The 23,972-nt window shown below is 45.8% G+C and overlaps 1 protein-coding gene across 2 annotated transcripts; it reads left to right on the top strand.

The window, feature by feature from the left end:
* The first annotated feature begins 305 nt into the window (after nt 1–305).
* LOC139703478 (zinc finger protein 124-like) lies at nt 306–22,426 on the top strand. 2 transcript variants are annotated; one of them, XM_071606958.1, is made up of 5 exons: nt 306–465; nt 10,937–11,063; nt 11,242–11,302; nt 11,871–11,947; nt 21,550–22,426. In XM_071606958.1, exons 1-5 carry the CDS (start codon nt 463–465, stop codon nt 21,810–21,812), a joined length of 531 nt encoding a protein of 176 aa, XP_071463059.1. In that variant the 5' UTR covers nt 306–462; the 3' UTR covers nt 21,813–22,426. The 2 variants fall into 2 exon arrangements, with proteins under 2 accessions (XP_071463059.1, XP_071463058.1); XM_071606957.1 differs by lacking the exon at nt 21,550–22,426 and having other exon boundaries at nt 308–465; nt 11,871–15,186.
* Nucleotides 22,427–23,972: the final 1,546 nt, after the last annotated feature.

Below are 23,972 nucleotides of genomic sequence, written 5' to 3'. Positions count from 1 at the left end.
CTCGCCATGCTCAGAAAGCACTCTATGGCTGAAGCCTAGCTCAGCGCCAGGTGTCACCTCTGCACCAGAGGCTAAGCCAAGGCTTCCCACCTGGATTAGTTCCCAGCACAGCTGAAAAGCTCTGCCTGAAAAGGGCTGGGGCCAAGCATCTGTCACTCTACCCAATTTCAGCCAGTGATTGGATGTTGTTGCATGTCAATCACGATGCAGAGGCGGGCCTGGAGGCCGTCCATCCCGGATGCTGGGGAAACTGCCCAATCAGTGCGCAGAGGGAGAGGAAGGGCGGGCTTCCGCAATCTCGCGAGCGTTTCTTCCTCAGGGACTCCCCTCCTCATCCTTCAAGCCAAGAGTTCTCTGCTCCAGGGACTCAGGTGACTCTGCGCTGCCTGTGTCCCCCCCCATCCCCGTCTCGGGTGCCTGGAGGTTCCTCGAGAGGACGGCGAGTCACCACAGAAGACAAAAATGGTGAGTTTGCGACCAGGGCAGAAGGCACGCGTCACCACCTGCCTTGGGGCCAGGTGCCCGGGTGAGCTGGGGAGCGCAGCGGAGTCGTGGCCCTGTCCCTTGGTCTCGTGGGGTGAGCTGGGTTTTGGGTTTTTGAGGTGAGCTGCTGAGTGTGGCAGAGTGCCCGCTGGAGGGTGGCCCTGGACCCTGTCCCCTGGTTCCCTGGGTTTGGAAGGGCGGGTCAGGTCCCTGGTGTCCCCTTTGCTCCCTACTGGTGGCCGACCCACTCTTCCCAACGTGGAGGAAGCAGGGCCACACATGCGCCCTCCTTCTCCCAGGGGAGCTCCTCTGGAGGCTGCTGTAGGTTCCCCAAATTGCAGGCGCCTCCTCCCTTCTAAACCCCACCTTCCCTCCAGCTCACAGCTCGGCCAGACGTTCGTTCTTCCCACTTGGTCCAAATGGACACCGTCCGCTAATTGTCACTTTTCATCTAATGAAATATTGGAGAGAATAGTTCTTTTCTTTTAATTGGGGACCCAAACTCGGGGAGCTTTATCAGCCACATCCCCAGCCTCCACTTTTACTGATTTTTGAGGTGTGCACCCACTTGGTGTGGAAGCTGGTCTCCAACCTGTGATCCTTCTGTTACCGCTGTTTACCAGTGACGAGTCCTTGCTTCCCCAAATGCTGAAGTATAACACCAGAGAAGCACGCTGAGGCAAGTGTAGAGTGGAAAGTAGAGGTTTATTAAAGGACAGCAGAAAAGACTTCTCCCCACAGGAAGAAGGGGACCCAAGAGGTGGAATCCCTGTAAGGGGAAGGTCTTCCCTCTTTTATAGCTAAAGTCTTCTTTCCGCTTTCCCACACTTTGTTTCTCATTATGTTGCAGTGATAGAATGCAGGTGGGAAGGTCCAAAAGGTGGGAGATTGGTGGGCTGGAGGAGTAATCAGGGCAGGAAAGGCCTGGGGTGGCTTTTGGATTATGATAAACAGTTCCTTAGAATGGATTCCTGCCTTGGGGACATTAACATTTCAATTGCTGCTCTGGTTTCCAGGACTCCATTCTCTATAAGGGCCTCTGTTTTATTTATCTTACACAATATTAGACCCAATTTACCTAACTACCTATCTGTAAATCTGGCTTCACTTCTGCTTCAGCCTCCAAAGTTCCTGGGATTACAGGGCTGTGTGGAGGGGGCAAAACTGTGACTTATGCAGTCAAGGGGAGAAATAAAGAATGTCCACACACTTGTGCCCCTTTCAATGCTCTATTCACTCAAATTACTTAATACAGTTGAACTGTATAGGTTCTTAATCAAGAAAACAACAATCCTTAATGCTAGGCATTGCCATAGACATAATCAATTCACAGCAAAATGTGCCACAGCCTGGAAGCAGCAAACTAACTGGGGGGTGAAGATCAACTTGTGAAGGTGGATACAGCAGGAGTGGGAGCCGTTTATTGTAGGACAGTAGGGGTATATCTACATAATTAAGAACAAGCTGTGTATTCAGTTAACAAAAACTAGGTATAACAGTCAACCAATAAGGAATCATCATCTTAATGATTACACACAGCTTAACTTAATTGACATAATCTAGACACAGCAGTCACTCATTAAGGAATCTCTATCATCTTAATGGCTTGCTGGCCTTACTTCTCAACCACTACTTCTTTTGGCTAAAAGCCAGGTGCCATCTTGACTTGTTTATCCCCCTAACTGCAACAATTCTAGGTTAATTAATTCACAGCAAACAATTCTAGATTCATTCTAAGCACTGGAAAACACATTTAATTATGATAAGCTGATGACATTCCCTCTGCATGCTAAGTTCAAAGATCTTATATCTTAGGCTGTGAGTCCAGCAGATGCACACTCACTCAGACCTCGGTGACCAGGTCTGGAACCAAGGCAAGCATTTCCTGGTGTGGTGCAGAGGACCAGTTGAGGAGGGGGTCCTAGGGAGGAGGTGCAGCTCTCACCAAGGTCCAGATGAGGCAGTAGAGTTTGAGAATGGTGAGGATCTTGCAGAGGCTCAGGAAAGATGCCAAGTGATGGGATGTCAGGTCCTCATCAGACTCTCCAGCTCGAGTGCATCCTTGTTTCTGTTGGCTGAATTCCTGCTCATCAGCTCTATCATTTATACTAAATTTGGGGGATTTTGATCATGCTTTCAATCCTTATCAGCTACCACCCTATTTCTCAGTGACATCATTTACCCTGGGATCATCTCCACCCTGATCCTCTTGCCTTTCCGTCTTATCAGGCAAGGACAGCCTGTCAGAGGCTTCACTCTCTTTATCAGGGTGAGGGGAAGGAACTTGTTTGAGGCCTTACTGGAGGGATCTGTGGATGTGCCTGGTGAAACTGCAGGTCTTCTAAAATGGAGTTGCTTAGGCTCAGGCCTAAGGCCATTCTAACAAGGCCTGTGTCCCTGGTAAGAAGAACACTTTTGAAAGCATTTGTTTTCTATTTGTGATTATTATACTTGAGAGGAAAGAATAATCATTTAACAGTTCCCTGTGTTTGGTCAAAATAATTACTTTAAAAGGAAAAAGGCATTTGTACATAGAAACTAGGGATATTGAATCTTGGGTTATGTTCCAAGCCCCCCGGCCCCAATTTGACATAAATCATTTATTTACTTAAATTTGTTTTTATTAGTTATACATGGCATTATAATGCATTTTCACACAGTACACATAAATAGAGTGTCACTGCTCCTTTTTCTGGTTGTACTTGATGTGGTTTCACACCAGTCCTGTAGTCATATGTGCACATAGGATAATAGTGTTTGATTCATTCTTCTGTTCTTCATCCCCAACTCTTTAAATTTGATTTTCAGATGGGGTCTGGCTATGTTGCCCAGCCTGGCCTGTAAGTCCTGACCCTCCTGCTTCAGTTTCTCAAGCTGTTGACATTAAAGGCATTGGCAATCCCAGCTATGGAAAATAGTTCATTTTGATTTAAATATTAATGACCATAGTCAGGAACATGGATTCAAGTGACCCTAAATGATGTATGTGTCCCACCCTGAAAGACAAGGGTTAAACCCTGGGGCACTTAATCACTGAGCCAGAATCAGTCCTTTTTAGATTGTATTTTGAGACATGATCTCATCAAGTTCCTTCTGGCCTCACTAAATTGCTGAGACTGACTTTGAATTTAGCAGTCCTCCTACTTTATCCTCTAAAGCTACTGGGATTACAGTTGTGTGGCACTGTGCATGGCCTACATGAACTTTTATAAAAGAAACTGTGTATCACTACATTAACCAATTGCATTGGTAGGATCATCAGACTGGTGGGCTACAGAAAGAAAGGAAGAAAAAAGAAATTTCTTCTGTCTGTTGTTATTACATTCTTACTTTGGTAGATGGTAGGGACTAGATATCTGGTAAGGGTAGTTATATATTCTGAGAAATTTAATAGTTTTGAGAATTGTGGTCTGATACAGAAATTAAGATAATTGGGTATTAAAGGGCTTAAGATAGCCCAAGATAATTTTTGCTCTCCATACAGGATCCTGCCTTTCTACCCTCATGGTGGTCTGGTTAGCCAAGTCAAATACTCTGAAGGTTCTTTGATGTAGATGCAACTGTATAGAGAACTTGAGTTCACAGCTGTAAAAATCTTGTGCTTCTCCCTTTATCTTCCTTAGGTGTAGACACCATGTCAGATTTCTTGGGCAGAGGTTCCCTTTGGACGCCTCACAGGGTCCTATGTCCTCAGCCACTGTCCTCTCCTGGAGCTGCCACAAGGTGCCCACAGCTGCCCTGGTCCCTGCAGGGTGAACAGAACTTCAGGCCCTTTGTCAGTTGCTCGTAGAGGACAGCCTGAGGTGTGGGGTGCAGCCTCTCAGGGAAGCTGCTGGGGGCTCTGGGCTGAGGAATCTCCTGGAACAGGCCTCATCTAGACAGCTACTTCCTTGGGACCTTGTTTTTCCCAAGCTCTGTTCCCATTCCATGGAAAGAGGTGGCCAGTCAGCCTGTGGATGCTGGTGCTGAGGGGCCAGGACACCAGTGATTCCTGCCCTTGTAGTTTCACAGTGTGATGGAGCGAAACCACTCCCAGAGCATAAGCAACACCCACCCCAGTGCAGAGCTGTGCAAACCTGAAATGCCTCGTAGACTGGAGTCATGGTCTAGGTCCCTGGGAGGGTGATCCTAGAGGCTTTCAGGAAGCAAGACCAGGAGAGGTCATGTCCCAGCTGTCAGGGACCTTCCCTGCCACTTGAAGCTGACACATGTGTGCTCCCTCAGCACCAAAGCTTTCTGTGTATCACTTTGCAATGCTCTACTCACATTTTGAGGCCCAGGTCTATTTTTTCAGAGCCAAATGGGATGGACTATTATTAAATAGGCAAGAAAGAAGTGGATTTTTAAAAGTCTAGTTACATTTCCATTGTGAAAAGAATTACAGCCAGGTACAGTGGTGCACACCTGTGATCCTTGCTGTTCCAGAAGCTGAGGCAGTAGGATTGTAAAATTGAGTACAGCCTTAGGGACTTAGCCAGGCCTTATGTCTGGGGTTGTGACTTATCAGTAAAGTTCCTCTGGGTTTAATCTCTGATCCCAAACCATAGAAAAAGAACAGAACCGAAAAACAAACAAACAAACAATAAATAAATAAGTAAACACATCTAATTTATCTTTTGCTACCCCTGAGTATGCATAGAAAATTGGTGAGATTTGATCTTGTCTTTTCAATGATTTCCAATTGAAATTCATGTCCTAGATTCCACAATGCCACTTAAGATACAGAGAAACTCTGTCTACCATTATTGCTGCAGGAAATGAATCCATTTCTACAAAAATTATGGTGGATAAATTTATGAATTTGATTTTATGTAAATTAGTTACAGTCGTTGACAAGCTGATGAATTTGACAGGAATGACAGTTTGTTGTTACTCTTGTTGTCTGGACTTGGCGGGTTCATGTTAGCTGTGTGTTTTTTGGTATCAGGAATGGAACTCAGAGGTGCTTCGCCACTGAGCCACATCCCTGGCCCCTTTTAGATTCTTCCTTTTGAGTCAGGGTCTTGCTACATCAACTTGGGCCTCTGACCCCTGAACCACGGGGGTTACAGATGTGCACCATCACACCCATCTTCATTGGAAGTTTTAAGGACAATATGGCAATACCTAAAATACCCAACTGTGATCATTTAAAAATCACTGAATACTTTATCAGTGAAATAATAAATGACACCTGTTTTCTGAAAAGGAGAGATATATATGTCTCAGTGAGGGTGCTGATCTTCTCACAAGCACTCCCACCATGTCACCTGATTCCTGTTCCCTCCTAATTACCTCCTCCTAGGGCTACCCATTTGGGAGCTGGCCTTTTAGCTTATGAAACTTGGGAGTAACATAAATGCTCTCTCTACTCTCTCTGTCCTGTACAATATTTTCACTGGTCTTAGATACAGTGTAGTATTTTCATTTTAGATATAGTTTTTCGAAGTTCACCCCATAAAACACAATAATCCATGCCCTGAATTTCACATAATTTACTGAAATGCTCTTTGTTTTTTCAAAGAGTGTAGATCATGGTCAAGTTCTGTCTCCTTTGTAAGAAAGTGTGTTGTCTTTTCATTGATTTTTGTTGCCTCTCATTGTGTATCTTTTGTATTATAATCTTTTTTATCACTCATTACGTATATTTTCAGGATTTTTTTTGTTCTTGTGTGTGTGTGTGTGTGTGTGTGTGTGTGTACATGGACTGTTGAGGATTGAACCAAAGGCTTTCAAGTTCTTACTACTGAGCTACTCTCCACCCCAAGAAAATTAGTATTGTAGACTGGGGTTTACTTATTTGCTGATGTATTGAGTGCTGGGATTGAAGCCAGGGACTTGATCATGCTTATGTTGTCCTCAAAAAAATGAATTTCAATGTGTGAGCAGCATTTTGGAGGTGGGAAGTTGTTTTACTGGGTAACAAACCTAGAGGCACTTGACCACTGAGCACGTCCTCAGCCCTTCCTATTTATTATGTACCTATTTATTTTTATTTTTATTTTGTATAGTTGTAGAGGGACAGAATACCTTATTTTTGTTAATTTATCTGTGGTGCTAAGGATCATACCCAGTGCCTCATACATGCTAGCAAGTGCTCTGCCACTCAGCTACAATCCCAGTCCCCCCATTTATTGTTGATGAAGACCAAGTTTCACAAACTTTCTGGGTGTCTTGCTAAATTGCAGAGAGAGCCTCCAACTTGCCAGTTCCATGCCTTGACCACCCTAGTGGCTGAAATTACAGGTGCACACCACCACACCAGCAGTTAGAATACCTTTTACAGATTTATCATCCAGGGGTTTGGATTGTGGCTCAGAGAAAAAGCGCTCACCTAGCATGCGTGAGGCCTTGAGTTCAATCCTCAGCACCACATAAATATTAAATTAAAAAAATTGTGCCCAGCTAGAACTAAAGAATTAATATATATTAAAAAAAAGTTTTATCATCCAGTTTCTTTCCAGATGGAAATAGTAGTGAAAATCAGTTTCGTTCATAGTTTTGAAATTTGTAACTATGACTTTTCTTCTTTGCTTTATTTTTTGCATTATTATTTGGGAAAGGTATTCATTATGTAATATTGTTTCTTATGTTTATATTTGTTAAAGTTTATGGCATGGTAGTTCATTCATTTTCTTATTAAATCAATTTTGTTTTTCAGAGCAATTTTAGACTTATAGTTTGTTAGTCAATGATTTCTAGAGGAACAGCATCAACACGAAGTGTGGTTATAAAAGGGAGACTTATTAGATTGGCCTACTTGACCTGAAGCTGGATGTCCAGAGTGGCCATCTGCAGCTGGAGAGCTTGAGAAGTAGTAGCTGCAGAGTCCAAGAGGCTGAAACCTCAGAACAAGAGAGATCAGTGGTGCTGCCCTAGTCCAGACCAAAGGTTCTGGAAACTCCCTGGAGAATCACAGGCAGAGTCCACTTTGGGAGAGTGAGGTAGGCAGAGTCTGATATCCTCAGACCATTGCAGCAGCCATCAAGAACCCGTTGAGAAGAAAGGAGCTTGCTCTGCTGCTGCTTCCTTCTTCTTCCAACTTTTGTGCCTCCCAAGACACTATCCTATTGGATGGTGCTGCCTAGCTTAAGGAGGTTCTCCATTTTGATTCGCTGTTCCACATGCCAATCATTTGTAGACACACCCTCATGGACACACCCCAAAGCTTATTAATCACTGTATCTTTTAATCCAATCAAGGTGACAATTAAATGTGCCATTACTCATAGTATCGAATACCCCTTCTATCCAGCCGATAGTCTCCACTGTTTTCAACATATTCCATTGGTGTATGATGTTTGTTAGTTACTAAACCAGGGTTGAACATTTGATAAAGAGAATGGATGAAGCAAAACGTTATCATAAGCCCAAGTTCACAATTTACCTTAGGTTCCTCCTCTGTGTTATGTGACTTTGTGTGTCACATAGTATACAAGAAAATGTACAGAAGAGTTTCACTGCTCTGGGAATCTTGTGTTCCACCTGTTCATCACTCCTCTCATTCCTTCCTCCCTCTGTGCTCCCTGAGTCCCTGGCACCCATCAGTTCTGCTAGTGCATCTATAATGTTCATTCCAGAATGTTCTTGACTTGGAATCTTACTGCACTTGGCCATTTCAAACTGGCTTCTCTCACTTTCCAGTCTGCCTTTAAGGGTGCTGTATCTTTCCAGGCTGCAGAGCTTGTTTTCTGGGTGATGTTCTTTGAGGTGGCCAAACTGCAGCTTGTCCATTCAGTATTGAAAGACGCATCTTCATCTTCCTTGCATCTAGCTTTGGGCAGTTCTGGATATGGATGCTGTAGTCACTGTAGTGAGGGTTCCTGTGCCCATAATTTTCACATCATTTTTATAGACACCTGAAGTGTGATGACTTAATCATAGAGTTTTTTGCATTCATGATTGAATTTTGCATTTGTGATTATGAGCATCATTCATAGTTTTCTATTTAATACTTTTCTTGATCCATTTAATTTGGATAATATGGTAACTTATGCCTCAGAAAGAATTAGAAGATTTTAACTGAGCTTCTATGTTCTGGAAAAAATGTAGAAAATTGGTGGCAGTTTTTATGTGTCTCATGGAAGCCTGTTTGTGATGTTAGAGCCTTGCCGTACCTTTTTTAGTAGTAATTAGTTATTGAGTCTATTTTTTTCAGCAGCCATATGCTCATCTATTTTGTGTATTTCCCCTTGTGTGTAAAAATAAAAAAACTCTCTCTCACTGAAATGGTCCAGTTTTTGCAAGTTGCCTAATTTTTGTCAAGCACATTTAAGATAATCTTGAAGTCCCAATGCATTGTGGACGATGACAATTTTAAATCTGTTAGTAGGTTTTCAGTCCTCTTTGCTTTTTTCTTTAATGTTATTGTATAATTTACACTTTTAATTCTTTCTTTTTCTGTGTCAGTGAGGATTGAACCCAGTTTTTCCCAGGGCATAGACAAGCACTCTTCCACTGAGCCACATCCCCAGTCCTTGTCCTCTGTATTCTTAGCCTTATGTCAGTTTATCAGAGATGCTGATGTTCATGAAGAAGTTGATTTTGCGGACTGTGGATTTCCTGATTGGGGTTTCATCCACACCTTCTCTGTTACCTTCCTGTGGTTAATTTAGGTTTACCTTGCTCTTCTTTCTCTGGTTTTTTGAAGTGACAGTTTCAATAATTGCTTTTAGCTCCTTTTCTGAAATGTGTGTTGGATGACTTGGATACCTATACAGCACACCTCGGGTATTCTCTATGAATTTCCTGTGATGGACTTTTACGTTTTTTTTTCCTTCAAAATGGTCACATTTTCTCTTGAGTCACCACTTTGCCCTGTGTCTGTTGAGAGTCTTGTTTCATGTCCCCTTCCCTGGAGGCTTTTCACCTGCTCCTGATCTGATTTTTGCTTTTGCTCTCATGATCTTTGGGCATACATGGGATTTCACTGGTGGTGCACTTGTAGGGGTGTGGGTTATGTCCTGTGCAGTCTTGCTGTGACCCAGAGTCCTCAGTGTGCTTCCCAAGGGTTGAAGGCCCATGAAGCCCTCCTGCCTGCATCATTGTCCTGACAGAGTTGGGCTGATGTCTCTGAGTGTAAATGTGCATTCTTCATTGTTTGGGGTGGTTCTGTATGTTCTCAGTCCTTGCGTGTGGTTCTGTGTCAGTGGCAGAGACGTTTTCTTTTTGCCTGTTCCATCATGGTGCAGACATCCTAGCATGCTTACAGATGTGAGTGGTGGCCTGTTTCACACCCAGACTGTGTGGGATAGTTCAGGAATCTGGGCTACAGACTTGTTGCTTGACCACACTCTGGGTGATCGTCTCCCTTAGGTTTGTTGGCACCACCATTGCTACAGGCACGATGAATCTCTTTCACAACAGACAACCATTGCACATAAAGCCCAACATTGATCAAAATGTCCTTGAGCAGAACATTGGTATGTGTCTCATGACTACATTATGGTAGTGAACCGGCTGCTGTTAAGAAGAGTTTGACAATCATTGAACATGCCTTGCTGCTATGAGACTTAGAAATGTAGTGCCTTCTGTTTATTAAGAAGATTGTCTTTAGGGTTATAAAATTTTGTAAGGCTGTTGTTTGGACAAGGGGACATTTTTGGGTCATTGAGTTATTTCTAAGACATGTGCCATCTTTCACTTCCCCCATTCTGGTTTGACAGTAACCACAGGAAATTATCAAATTGTTGTGTTTATTAATAAATAAATTAAATTAATCAAATCGAGAACTCATGTTTGTTTTGGCCATTTAATAGTAAGCTAGTTAACTAAATTTGTTCTGGAGTAAAGTACCTGCAAACTTCTAGTTGTTCTCAGTGTAATCACACAGGATGAGCTCAATCTCCAGCTAATGCATTGTGACAACCTGTGTGGAAGTTTGTCTCAATGTTGTCTGTGAAGGTATCTTTTTAGTGACCCCATGCCCAGAGGGTGTGCGTGGGGGCTGGTTCTAGGCATTTCTTTAAGTATGGAACAATAGACTTTCAGAGGAAACAAGACATCAGTAAATACCATGTTGTCTATATTAACTTTGTAGGTCCAGGGAGCCACTGTAATTGGCAGAATCTCTTAGTTTCATGATTCCTGCAATTTCCTACTCATCACCTTTGTTTTCTAAACATAAGTACTATCAAAAGTGCTTATATTAGCTCTGTACCACACAACACGTTTCTAGGACATGTAATAGAGATGCAACCAATAAAGAAGTTAGGAGTAATCTGGGAGCCTGTCTTACTTCCTGTGAACTCCCCAAAGAAAAGGTATAAATCACTATGATGTTTGCCTTCTGAGTAGCCAATTTCTAGTGTTGGAATGGCTGGAAGAAGTTGAGTACAGTAAAGATTTGATGGACCAAATCGTGGAATTAATCGAGAGGCCAGGGAATCATATGAACATCATGCATGTTGAGTATAGATTTCTCATGCTGTCAATCTCTCCTGGCCTCCACTATACATTTGGGGGGGATATTTTAGATCTCAGTGACCTTTGAGGATGTGGCTGTGAACTTCACCAAGGAGGAGTGGGCTTTGCTGGATCCTTCCCAGAAGAACCTTTACAGAGATGTGATGCTGGAAGTCCTCAGAAACCTGGCTTCTATAGGTAATAATGACGTTTCTAAAATTAATCAAATCGAGAACTCATGTTTATTTTGGTCATTTATGCAGAAGGTGAAAAGGGAATCAATTGGTGAATTATTGCAGCATAAATGGCACCTAGGATTTGGTAAAGCATTTCTAGCTCCTAAATACTCATAAAGATTGTTGTGTTCTCATTTTAGGAAAGAAATGGGAAGACAAGATCACTGAAGACCATATTGAAAACTCTGGGAGCAATGTAAGGTAAGTGTACTCACAAGAGGAGTCCACGAGGGGGTCTGAGAACTGTCATATCATTTTTAAAGCAAACCAACCAAAGAAGTATGCATAATTTGAGAAGTATTTCTTCTTATAGTGTTTTTTACCAGAAATATATACTTAGCTGTAACAGATATTCAGTCTTTTCAAAGTATTTGACATTCAAAAAGTACTATGAAATTGCATATGTGAATACCACTATTTGGATAATAGCCATAGAGAAGCTGTGTTGAAAAGGATTGTTTGCTTTCAATCTCCTTATTTTTAGGCAAGTTGAACAAGTCAGCAAACCTAGCCTTTACCTGATGTTGGTAGTAATGTAAAAATCTATCAATACATAGAAAATGGTGAATGAATCAAGCATTGATTACATGCTGGTCACTTCTTCTTCCTTAAAGAAGTCATATGGTAAACTCAAAGGCACAAGATAGTGTGGGAGAACCTTCAAATCGATTCCAATTCTTACTTGAACAAAGAAAAATGTTAATAGAGTAAATCCATGTCACTTCATTAGGTGTGCAAAAGACTTCATATGACCTTCATTCCTTCATAGGCAGATCACATCATACTCTGGACACAAATACTACAAGCATGAGGAATGTGAAGAGAAGCCATGTGAATTTAAACAATGTAAGAATTCTCTGGTTTCTCCCAAAAATATTCACACACAAATGTTACTACAAACTGGAGATGGACTTTATGAATCTACAGTACATGGGAAAGTCATCAGTCACTCCAGTGACATTCAAAGGCATGGAGATACTCATACTGGGTGGCAACCCTATATATATCAGCAATGTGGTGAAGCCTCTTCTTATCCCACCAGTGTTCCAAGACACATGATAACACACAGTGGAGATAAACTTTTTCAATGGGACATATGTGGGAAAGCCTTTGATTTCTCCTCTTTATTTAGAAGACATGAAGGAACTCATTGTGGAGAGAAACTCCATAAATGTAAACGAGGTGGTCAGACCTGTATTTCATACACAAGTCTTCAAAGGCACAGGATCACACACATGGGGAAGGAAGGTTTAAATTGTAAGGTATGTGGGAAAGACTTTGCTTATCCCAGTTTACTTAGAGTACATCAGAGAAGGCATACTGGAGAGAAGCCCTATGAATGTAAGCAGTGTGGCAAAGCCTTTGCTACATCTCATGAGCTTCATATACATGGAAGAATACATACCGGACAAAAGCCCTATGAATGTCAACAGTGTGGAAAAGCCTTTACTACTGCCTCCTACCTTCAGATACATGAACGAACTCATACTGGAGAGAAGCCCTATGAATGTAAGCAGTGTGGGAAAGCCTTCGCTCAGTCCTCTCACCTTCACTCACATGAAAAAACTCACACTGGAGAGAAGCCCTATGCATGTAAGCAGTGTGGCAAAGCCTTTGCTACATCCACTAAGCTTCATATACATGGAAGAATACATACCGGAGAAAAGCCCTATGAATGTCAACAGTGTGGCAAAGCCTTTACTACATCCAGTTACCTTCAGATTCATGAAAGAATGCACACTGGAGAGAAGCCCAATGAATGTAAGCAGTGTGGCAAAGCCTTTGCTACATCCTCTACGCTTCAGAGACATGGAAGAATACATACCAGAGAAAAGCGCTATGAATAACAACAATGTGGAAAAGCTTTTGCCACATCCTGTCTGCTTCATACAAGTGAAAGAACAGATACTGCAGAGAAATAGTATGCATGTAAACAATTGGTAAACTTTTCTGTTATTACTGTTTCACTCATATACATGTAGAACGTTACTGGAGAAAAATCCTTTGAATGTAAAAATGGTAAATCAAAAACTTTTCAGAAAAGCAACTTTCCCTTAGGAGAGCACCGAACTTAGCAACATATCCCGTGAATCACCTTCATAATTCTTTATATTTACTTATGGTTTCTAGAATTGCAAAAATATTTTTTGTTTATCTTTCTACAGACGAAAAATTCCCAGATCTTATGAGTTTAACATCACAACTTCTTCTTCTGTCTAATTCCCTTACTTTCTACAATTCAACCCACAACACTCTGAAATCCTAAGTGCACTTAACTTCTGGAGAGAAATTCCAAACTCACTAAATTTCTAAAATTGACACTGAAGTTCAAGTACAGGACACCACTTGTCCCGACATAGGACTAAACCAGTCAGGGTCACTCCAGGTGAACTGGGCTGCATGACATTGTCACACAGAGACAGAGAAATGTCTTTTTCTTTGGTTCTGTGATGGCTCCCTCACCCAGCTCCCCCAAAGGAGGCAAGGCCGGTAAGAATGAGAGAGAGCAGGCCTGGAGCCCCATTTTATTGGGGAGAAGCCACTCAAATGAGGATAGGGTCAAGATTCAGGGGGTGGAGTCTTCCTGATGTCTGCTGCCAGTAGGTTGACATCCTGGAAGGCCACGCCCATCTCATGTGCTGTGTGGGGATCAAGGGCAGAGCAAGGGAAGGGGACACAGAAGGGGAGGTTCCAAGGAACATTCTATCCCAAAAGGGCACAGAGTAGGATTCCAAAGGAACAGGAGGGTGTAACCCCACTGGCGGACTCCTACTCCTGGAGCCACACCTCACTGTCTGAATGGGGGTGATGCCCAATGTGTTGTGGGGCACAGCAGCTGTTCCATACTCCCCTACACAGGACTTAAAGTGACTCCCGACAGCAGAATTCACAGCTCAGGTTGGACTCAGGGGCCAGCTGCCCAGCATGTGGTTGTCAGAGCACCCCAGGGGGCTGTCTCCTGCGCAGTCAGCACAAATGCAATCGTTTCTCTTGGGTAAAGCTGTGAGACGAACGTGAGGCAGTCAGTGTCCGGGTCCAGCAGTGCTCACCGGGTCCCACTGTTCCATGGTCTACAGAAGCAAAAATTGCTTCCCCCCCCCCCCCCCCCCCGTCCAAGCTCTGGGGTGGGCACGTCACAGGCTTTAAGTGGGTGTTATTTGAAGTTGTCCCCCTCAGACTCAGAGTCTGAGCCATGACCTAATGGAGCACAGCTCCACGACCATGGTTTACATCATGAGTTGGAAATTGTGACGTTTTGGCAAAAATAATGGTGAATGTGTTGTCACAGAGATTGTCTCATTTCTGTGTTCTTTTTAGCTTGATTTCATGGGAGGTTTTTACATATTTCATCTGACAAGGGAGCAATCTGGATGCTGGGTGAAGAGGGTGAGGGGCTCCCTAGGGTTGAGGACCCAGGATGCTCCTCTGGGCACATCCCTGCATCCTCCAGGGGAAGTTCCATGCACAGGGTGCCTTTTGTCTGGGGTGTCTCTGGGTCACGTCCTCTCCACTGTGAGGAGAGGGTCCCGGGGTCAGGACTGTTGGGGGTCCCAGGAGCCTGGGTTTCCTATTGGGAGTCAGAAGCCTGAGCAGTAACCTCCACACAGGGGCCAGGGGCTTAGGATCCTGTCCCCATTGCTCAAGTGAGGAGAAGGACACGTTTCCCGCCACAGGGGTGGCTGAGGTCATGGTGCAGCACCAGGGTCCCCGAGTTCCTCTCCTGCAGGGATGCTGCTGCTGCAGTTTTGCTTTGCTTTTTATTTCTCTCCTTTGCAAGTGGCTCCTTGTATGGTCTCTGTTTCTGGAAATGTTGATATATTTTCACCCTTTACATGAGATTTGTGTGTATTTTATAGTAGTAAATGATAAAGTATCATAATGACAGCATAGATTTATGCATTCATGACATTCTAAATTTCTGATAAAGATTGAATATGTAGGGTGGGGCTGTGGCTCCATGGTGCTGTGCTCACCTAGCATGCAGCAGACACTAGGTTCGATGGTCAGCACCACACAACTATGAAATAAAGTCATTGTGTCCACCTAAAAAAGAAAAAAAATAAATATTTATTTTAAAGAATGAATATTTAGTTACATGTTTTGTCTTTTAGTTTATCAAATGCTTGTAAATCTCTGTTTGTTTTATAGACTGAACCAGATTTCTGTATGAGCTGCCCTTGTACTTCAACCCCATGATGTTCAAGGATCAGCTGCACATTGTGTCCTAAATCCTATCAGGTGGTTGTTTGGGGTATTCTTTGTGCCTCTGAGGTTTTGACAGGAGCTCAGGAACTTGTGTAGCTGGAAGAAGCAAAGGATGGAGCTCAGCAGGTGTGTGTCCTCCTGTTCTGCAGTAACACTGAATCGGGGGTGGATAAGGGTGAAGATGGCAGCCACATTTCCTGGGTGCAGACCAGGTCTGCCCCTCCACGTGGGACATTCACTGTTTCCTTTCTATAACTTGGGAACAATAATAATAATCCCAGCAGAGCCTGCACAGCACAGATAGAGGTTATCTGAGTCAGTAAACAAGTCCTCACGGTGCTGCTTGAAGCCTGGCTAGGAGCCCACACTCCAGCAGCCCTTGCCGTTTCTGCTGTTGACACCTCTCCTCAGGTGCCATAGAGATCGATGGGACCAATGGCAGCACCCAGGGCCTCTTTATCCTCGTGGGATTCTCTAATTTCCCCAATGTGAAGAGGGTCCTCCCTGTGGTCCTCCCGGTAGCCCACCTGCTGACCCTGCTGGGCCACACTCCATCATCCTGGTGTCACAGCTGGACCCCACCTCCACACGCCCGTGTACTCCTTACCCCCTTCGTCCTTCCAGGACCTCAGCTTCACCCCCAGCTCCATCCCCAGCTGCGGCACAAACTACGTGTCCACGACAAGGTCATCAGCTCTGCAGGGGCACAGTCCAGCTCTTCCTGTTCCTGGGCCTGGGTGGAGTGGAGGGACTGCTGCTGGCTGTCACGGCCTATGACAGGTTAGTGGCTATCTGGAAGCCCCTGCCCTACACAGTGATCATGATTTCCAGGCTGTGGTGCAGTCAATTCCTTGGTCATGTGTCAGTGAGCCTATGGTTACACTGCTGTGCGCACAAGAAGAAGGATCACTTCCTGTGTGAGATACCTATCCTGATCGTGTGGCCTGTGTCAGCATGGTGGCTATTGAGGGCACTGTCCTTGTCCTGGATGTGGGCATCATGCTGTTTCCCGTGGTCTTCCTCCTGGTCTCCTGTGGCCACATCATCAGTGCTGTGCTCAGAATGCAGTCGTCCTCAGGAAGACAGTCTTCAACACCTGCGGCCCACCTCACCCTGGGCTCCCTGTCCTACGGGAACATCATCTTCAAGTACATGCAGCCAGGAGCTGCTCCTCTCGGGACCGGGGCAAGGTCCTCATGCTCTTCTACAACCCCGTCACCCCCTCCTGAACCCCTCATCTGCACACTCAGAAACAGGGAGGTGAGAAAGCTGATGCTGGGGAACAGAAAAGGGGACAAGGAGTGAGGGCCCAGGGAGTGACCGGCCCACAGCCTCAGGGTCAGCTCCATAAGGGCCACTGCTGTCCTCTGAGCCGTGGGGCAGATGAGGTGTCCGCCTGCAGCTCTCAGCACCCTTGCAGGGTTGGTCTTCTGGGTGCCTGACTAAGGGCAGCGCTGTGGGTTTTATAACAGCACAGGGCCTGTCCCCCACACCTGGATGTGCAGACCTGACCCTGCTGGCTGGTACCAGGGCCACACTGGCAGCAGCCCCCGAGTCCTGCTTCTGTAGTTTGCTGAGTTCACAGTGGTGCTCTCAGCGTCTTAGCTGGAACCTCCCAGCTCTCTCAGGGCTCTTGGTGTGAACCACTGTGTCTTCCTTGATGGCGTCAAAGCTGAGTTCAGCATGGCTGGGTATTTCCCTCCCATAGGCTTGCAAGGAAGCATGTTGTCTTTTTCTGCCCTTTGTTAGGAGACAGATAAATGAATGGTTGGAGCACAAGGTAAGAGAGTAACTATAAATGTTGCCCAGTGGGCAGACCCCACATGCTTCATTTGCCAAAAAAGCAATGTCTCTGCAGCCCTGCCTGGAGCAAGTGGACAGGGTCTGTCCCATTCCCGAGCAAACCACCTGTTGTCTGCATGGAAATGCAGGTCGGAATTAGTATGGGTGAGAGGAACCCAAGAGAGTATGAAGGGCCTGACTTTTGTGACCCTTTTGCCAGAGCAGATTCTGAAACTTAAGGATGATTCCTCCTAACCATAAAAGTTGTAGCAATGTATAGTTAAGAATGCAATTAGCACTGCTCAACATGTGGCCCTGATGGCTTGGAAATGACCAGGCCACCAGACAGGCGCGAGCCATGGTCTCCAGAAACCCACTCCAAGTGGCCAGAGAGCCTTTGGAAGGTCTGTGGAAGAGAGGAGATGAAAGTTGATGGAGAGGAACTCAGCCTGCCACCAACACAGCGCCGCCACAGCGCCCTGCCGGTTGGTACCCACAGTCATTGGGTGCCCTGAAGGAGGGAAAGAAGGCAGTACATGGGATGAGCCCCGGGGGCCATCTGCAGATCAAGTGCTCAAATCATTCACTCTTGAACTTAATGCCCTGCACACTGGAGAGTGCCGCAGTCCGGCTGCAGCAAAATAACCGGGGGATGACGAACAACTTGTGTACGTTGATATAGCAGGAGTGGAAGCCATTTATTGTAGGACAACAAAGGTATTTATACATTCCACACAGCTTATCTTAATTAGCATAAACTAGATACATCAGTCAACCAATAAAAAATCCCCACACTTAATGGCTCGCTGGTGTTACTTCACAAACCACTCCCTCTGGCATTTTGCCAGGCACCATCCTGACTTGTTTACAGACTCTAACATTTCCCCCTTTTGTTTAATTTAAAGAACGACCATAGTGGTTTTTACACAAATATCATAAATAATCTGCTACAAGCAGAAGGGGAGGATACAAAATGCCACAATACCAAGCCAATTGATGGCTCCATGCAAGAAGCCCTTGGAAAAATTATACCAGCAATGACACAATTTGCAAAGATACCGAGTTGAGTTACAACTTGTTGCAGATTACAGTTTGTTGTCTCAGTCCAGGTAAAGCAATGTCTCAATAGATTGACTCACAGTCCAGGTAAATCACAGTCCAGGTAAGTTCTGCAGGCAGCTAGCTTGATCCGAAGTCTCGTCCGGTTCTCAGCAACACTGGAAATTCTTCCACTTTCGTTTTCACCGGCACTGGGATGAAGGCAGGAACTCCGGATGGCTAAAGAAAATCCTGTAGCATTCTACTAAGAAAACAACCTTCTGAACAATTTAGTACATTATCTCAAGGTTTTTTTGCATTGGAAATAAGCATTAATAGTGCTCATTACTCATCAGCTTCCAGGTGTGGGAGAACCATTGTAGCTTAGTTATTGGCATTGAAAATGACCAAACATCAGGGACACCAGTAGCGTCTTCTGCTGGCTGAAGTGCCTGGGCAGCCCCAGATGGCCCTGGGGAGTGTCCCGGACTGAAACTGCCACCGGGCCCCACTCCCCAGGCTGGGGACGGGGAATTGCCGGCTGCCTCTGCTTGGAAAGCCCTTGCTGCGCCGTGACCGGCTCGGGCATGTGGCAGCCGCGGCGCCGATTCACGCACCCTCCGGTAATGAAAAGTATTCAGTAATAGCCTTTTGCTGCAACTTTTTTCCTGATAATCCTTCTTCTTAACTTTCTTTTTCTGACTAGAGTTCCTGGGCTTCCATCAACACATGCCCTAACTATTCTTGGTTCCACTGGGGTGCCTCCTTCACTTAGTAATTTACTTCTTACCCCTTCTATATTTTCATCACAAAGACAATACAACATTTCAAGACAAAACAAGACACAAACATACTGTATCAATCTTCTCCATTTTCTCAAAATGGCCATTTTTCCTCTCGCCCTATCTGCCTAGGGACAAGCAGATTTGCTCCCGTCCTATCTATGGACGGGCAGCATTTTTTCGTCACTTACCCCCGAGTGTCCCAGGGCTCCCCGTATGGGCCACCATCTGCCGCAGTCCGGCTGCAGCAAAATAACCGGGGGGTGACGAACAACTTGTGTACGTTGATATAGCAGGAGTGGAAGCCATTTATTGTAGGACAACAAAGGTATTTATACATTCCACACAGCTTATCTTAATTAGCATAAACTAGATACATCAGTCAACCAATAAAAAATCCCCACACTTAATGGCTCGCTGGTGTTACTTCACAAACCACTCCCTCTGGCATTTTGCCAGGCGCCATCCTGACTTGTTTACAGACTCTAACAGGAGAGACCAGCCAGAGCGGCTACTGAGCCCACAACATTTTTGAAGTGGAAGGCCTTCTTCTATGACAAATGTGAAAGCAGGGGAACCTCACCCCACCACAAATATTGACCCCCCAGCTGAGTGCTTGTGGGGAGAGGGGATCTACTCTTCTCATAGTGCAAGCCACAGGCCCACCAGGTTATGTCAATCTGGTTCACTCTCTGCTTTAAGAATGTGCTAGAAGGAACCAGAGGGGGAGGTACAGTGGATACACAGGGCTTAAGGCAAAAATCCACTGAGGACTTTCCACAGTTTATGGACAGAGTGAACCAGGCTTGAAAGGAAAAGTGTCTCATGAAGAAGCAAGGGAAGCCACAGCCAAGGAGGTGATCAGGGAGGGACTAAACAAGGGACAGAGAGCAGCAGGCGCCAGCACAATGCAGCCCAGTGGATGACTGGATTTGGCCACCCAGGATACAGGGACAGAAGGGGCTCAAGCCTCTCTGCTGGGGGTGTGGAGGGACAGGACAGTTCTGGCGAGAATGCCCAGAGCCTCTGCAAATTATTTCCTGAACTGACCAAGGAGGCTTGCAAGCAGCTAGTCAAGACCACAAAAATATGCCCCTTTCCTTCCTGTTGTCGCTTAACAACCTGCTGGAGTAAATCCCCAAGATTAAAATCTAATGCCTTATGGCAAGTGGATGTCACTCATTATGTACCTTCAGGAAATTAAAATATAACTATGTGGTCACTGATACCTATTCAGGCTGTGGAATGGCCATCCCCATCTACTTAAGTGCTTTGGGATCATGGCATCTCCTTTCTCCATGAAAACTGACACTGGTCCAGCCTGGGCAAGCAGAGCCTTCAAGGAATTTTGCTCTACATGGCACAGAAATCATGTCACTGGGATCCCCTATAACCCTCAGGTTTAATGCATTGTAGACAGAACACACAAGGAATTAATGACCAGGCTACAAAAATGGGGCAGGGGGAGGGAGAAGGCTCTACCAAATCCCCTCACAATGCCTTGAACAAAATCTTGTTTGCTTCAAATTTTCTTTCAACTTCAAAATTTTCCATGGAAACAGCCACCCATAAACAGTAGGCCCCCTTCACTGTGCCCTGCCATTTACCTATAATCTCCCAGCTGGATCCCATCACAAGTGCATGATGGTCCAGCGTCCCTCCTAAAACTGGGTCCAGGGTTTGTACATGTTGACAGAATCCTCACCCCATCTGGGTGCCTGCAGTGAAACTGCCTGCCAGGTAAATTGGGCTTTGGACCCTTGGCCACCAAATTAGCCTGGTCAATTGGGAAGGAGCCCTATCTAAGCTCTTTTCTAATAATTCCTCCTGATTGATCCTGAGGTAGCCGTACAAGGACCCCCCCCCTCGGGCAGGGGAACACCAGCACTACCACACCTGCTCGGCCGAGTGGTTTCTCCGTCATTGATATTGAGACCTACAATCAGAACCGTCCTCTCTCTTTTGCTCTTGCTAATGAAACTTTTGTAGATCAATATAACAAGTCCTATGATGGCTGTCTCTCACTGATACTTGGTAGTTAACGCTACCAAAAGCCATAGACTACCTCCCCATGGCAAGTGCAAGAAACTCTTCCTGCCAACATGCCCAACAACACTCTTTAGAAAGCCCCCCTCTTATAATGCCAGCACCCCATGGAATCGATGTGTGGCAGCCACACCTTATCTCCTTGATAAGAGAAATTTCTTTGGAGAAGATCAACACCTAAGTGCCGGGTTGGGTGCAGCTCCCTGGAATGTAAGCCATGTGCCTCAAACCATGTGGGCTAATGCAGTAACTGCTCCCTGGGATGATCTGTCACCAACCATTTTGCAGGAAATCAATATGGCATGATGGATATCAGGCCAATATTGCTGGCCACTAGACCCTTCAAATGGGTGGCAGCTGGCTGGATGCATGAGTGGATAATGGGCCCTAAACCCAACATATACCTTCATCCCAAAGTATACCCATACCCACTGTGCACAAGCTTGTGTCACGCCACCCTTGCCATGCTCATAATCACTGCCTCTGATGGTGTAAATATCACTCATGCAGAGATCCCTTGTGCAGTCAATGCATCCTGCTGGCTCACAACCTGTCTACACCGGCTATGACAGCTAAATGTGTATTGATCCTCAGATGCCCCCCGCAGCCTGGCTTCCAGTGAACCAGTCCAAGGAGTGGAGGAGTCCATGGGACATGCAGAGGAAGCATCTTCTGAGATCCTGCACCAGACAAGGCGTGATATTGGCCTCATCATTGCTGGGATTGTTGCCCTAGTGGCCGCCATCGCCACCATAGCCACTGCCACTGCTGCGCTCACTCAGAGGATCCACACTGTGCACACTGGAAACAATGTGTCCCCTGTGTGGCAGCAGCCTTCGCCTCTCAAAATGACTTAAATAAACTGAACTGAACCACTATTTTCCTCATTCAGCAAGAACCAGACCTCCACCAGGAGCCAGGAAGTGTTCTGTTTATGTTGCTAAGGCTCACAGTCACCCTGAATTACATAGGATTTGCATCACCCAATACGCTGTATCTGACAATGGAACCTTAGAGTTCTCAACTTTTTCTCAGTTCATGAAGGGCGCTTGGGATGCTCACTGTGTTACAACTGCATGACGTCACTAAGGCCATGGACAAAATCAAGGGGACTAAAGTGTCTGTCTCAACAGCCTCCTCTTTCTTCCAGGGATTGGCTGAACATTGGAAAAACCTGAGAGCCAAGTTACTAACCCTTATAACGCTATTACCCTGGCCATACTGAGTGTGACAGTAATAATTTTTTTCTTGTGTTGTGAGACACTTATGCAAGCATGTGGAGGCCACCAAACAAAAATAAGGGATGCTAGCAAAAGTCCTTGTGGCAAGTCTGAGGGGGAGACGTGGGGACAAGTGCATGGACAACTGCATATGTGGCATACATGAAGGGCACCTGAGTGGCAGGCCATTCCCCTCCAGCTAGGAGTGTGAGCTGCAGGCTGCTCACCCTGTAGGCCCTTCCCTGGGCGTGAGACCACCTGTTGCAGACCCTGCACTTGCTCCACGGCCTGCTACTTGATTGGTTGTGGCTCTTCAGAGTCACTCCTCTGCCAGCAGTTGCTCAACAGAACCACATTGGAATCATCAGTAGGCCAGAGGGAATATTGGTGGGCCTGCTTTGGTCTCCTAGAGTTGTTCCGAAATTGTATTGGTGGCTGCGTGTAATGTGCTTAGCTGCTGCCCGAGTGTATACACATGGTAACTGCGCAATAAAATCAGACCTGCTTCCTGCTTGGTGTCTGGAGGTCTTGATTCTTGACTGTCTAGCCACACTGTCCTCGACCCTGTTCCGTGGGCCTCGTTGCTGGATGAGACAGAGCCCACACAAACACAAAGGCCCGGTTTCCTTGGAAGCAATGTACAGAAGCAAACGCACGGACCCAGACATGGAGCAGTGCACCAGACACACAAGCACCTGAGGACTGAAGATTGAACACCACAGAGGAGGCTTGTAAAACCAGCGGTCATAACACAGGACGGCCAGCAGGGGGCACTCTGCTCACAACCAAGTGTTGAAAACAGGCCCCCTGCATCAAGGAGAGGATTGTAAACTCAGGAAACTGGATGAAGTGTCTGCACAGGAGCACAGCCCAGAGAGCAGAGAGTGACTGCAGAGACGTGAAAGAGAGGTCCCACGAGGTGTTGGCAAGGAAAAGGTCCCCATTAAGGGCCTGTAGGCTGGCTGGGGATTAAATTGGCAGTAAGAGAGAAACAGGGAGAAAAGCTACTCAGTCCCTTGCATGTGCAGGGGCGTCTCCCTCAAGTAGAGACCCAGAAAAGGGCCAGGTTGCTGAAGACTGCAGAGCCTCTGGAGTACAGAATGGAACCAGCGGGTGTGAGGATGGTGGAGACAATGACAGGAGGGAAGGTAGATGGTGGGGGAGGAGGGGGCCTTGCTGTGCAGACAGGTCCTGGGGTCAGTGTTGGGTGGGAGAGGCAGCCCGGCTGGTCAAAATAATAACCTTGCTTTAATTTGATTTAATTGGAGCCAGTGGTCTTTTCTTGCGTCCTGGTCTAACACCCTCCCCTGCGCCACACTCACTGTTGTTTGTGTTCCTAGAAGCTGCCATTGTCCCTGGAGTGAGATGAAAGAAGAATTTTGATCTCTAAGAATCTTTCTAAAATCAGGTGTGTTTCTCCAAAAAGAGAATAGTGACGGAGGAAGGTGAGAGCTGAAGGGACTCAGGTCGACCAGCAGCCGGGCAGGGCTGGGAGCTGGTGGGCTGTGCCAGTGCCTGGAGGGCAGCAGGACAGCAGGCTGAGCAGACAGACGTCAGTCATGGCTGGGGTCCATCCTGATTGGTGGCTTTTCCAGTCTGAGGTGTAGATCCTCAGGCAGTAGCTGCTCTCTGGATGTCACACTCTCAGGTCTCATTGTAGTGAATGTGTCTGTGCAGGATCTAATTGGAGGCTGCCTTCTCTCTGCTCTGGAGAGGACAGAACAGCTTATGCCCAACCACACACGGGCCACCGCCCCTGGTGCTATTCACCTCCTGAGGACACCTGGCTGAGTCCTG

The sequence above is a fragment of the Marmota flaviventris genome, chromosome Y, assembly GCF_047511675.1.
Source record: "Marmota flaviventris isolate mMarFla1 chromosome Y, mMarFla1.hap1, whole genome shotgun sequence".
Classification (NCBI taxonomy): Eukaryota; Metazoa; Chordata; class Mammalia; order Rodentia; family Sciuridae; genus Marmota; species Marmota flaviventris.
The sequence above is the reverse complement of the archived record's forward strand: the minus strand, read 5'-3'. Positions and strand labels throughout refer to the sequence as shown.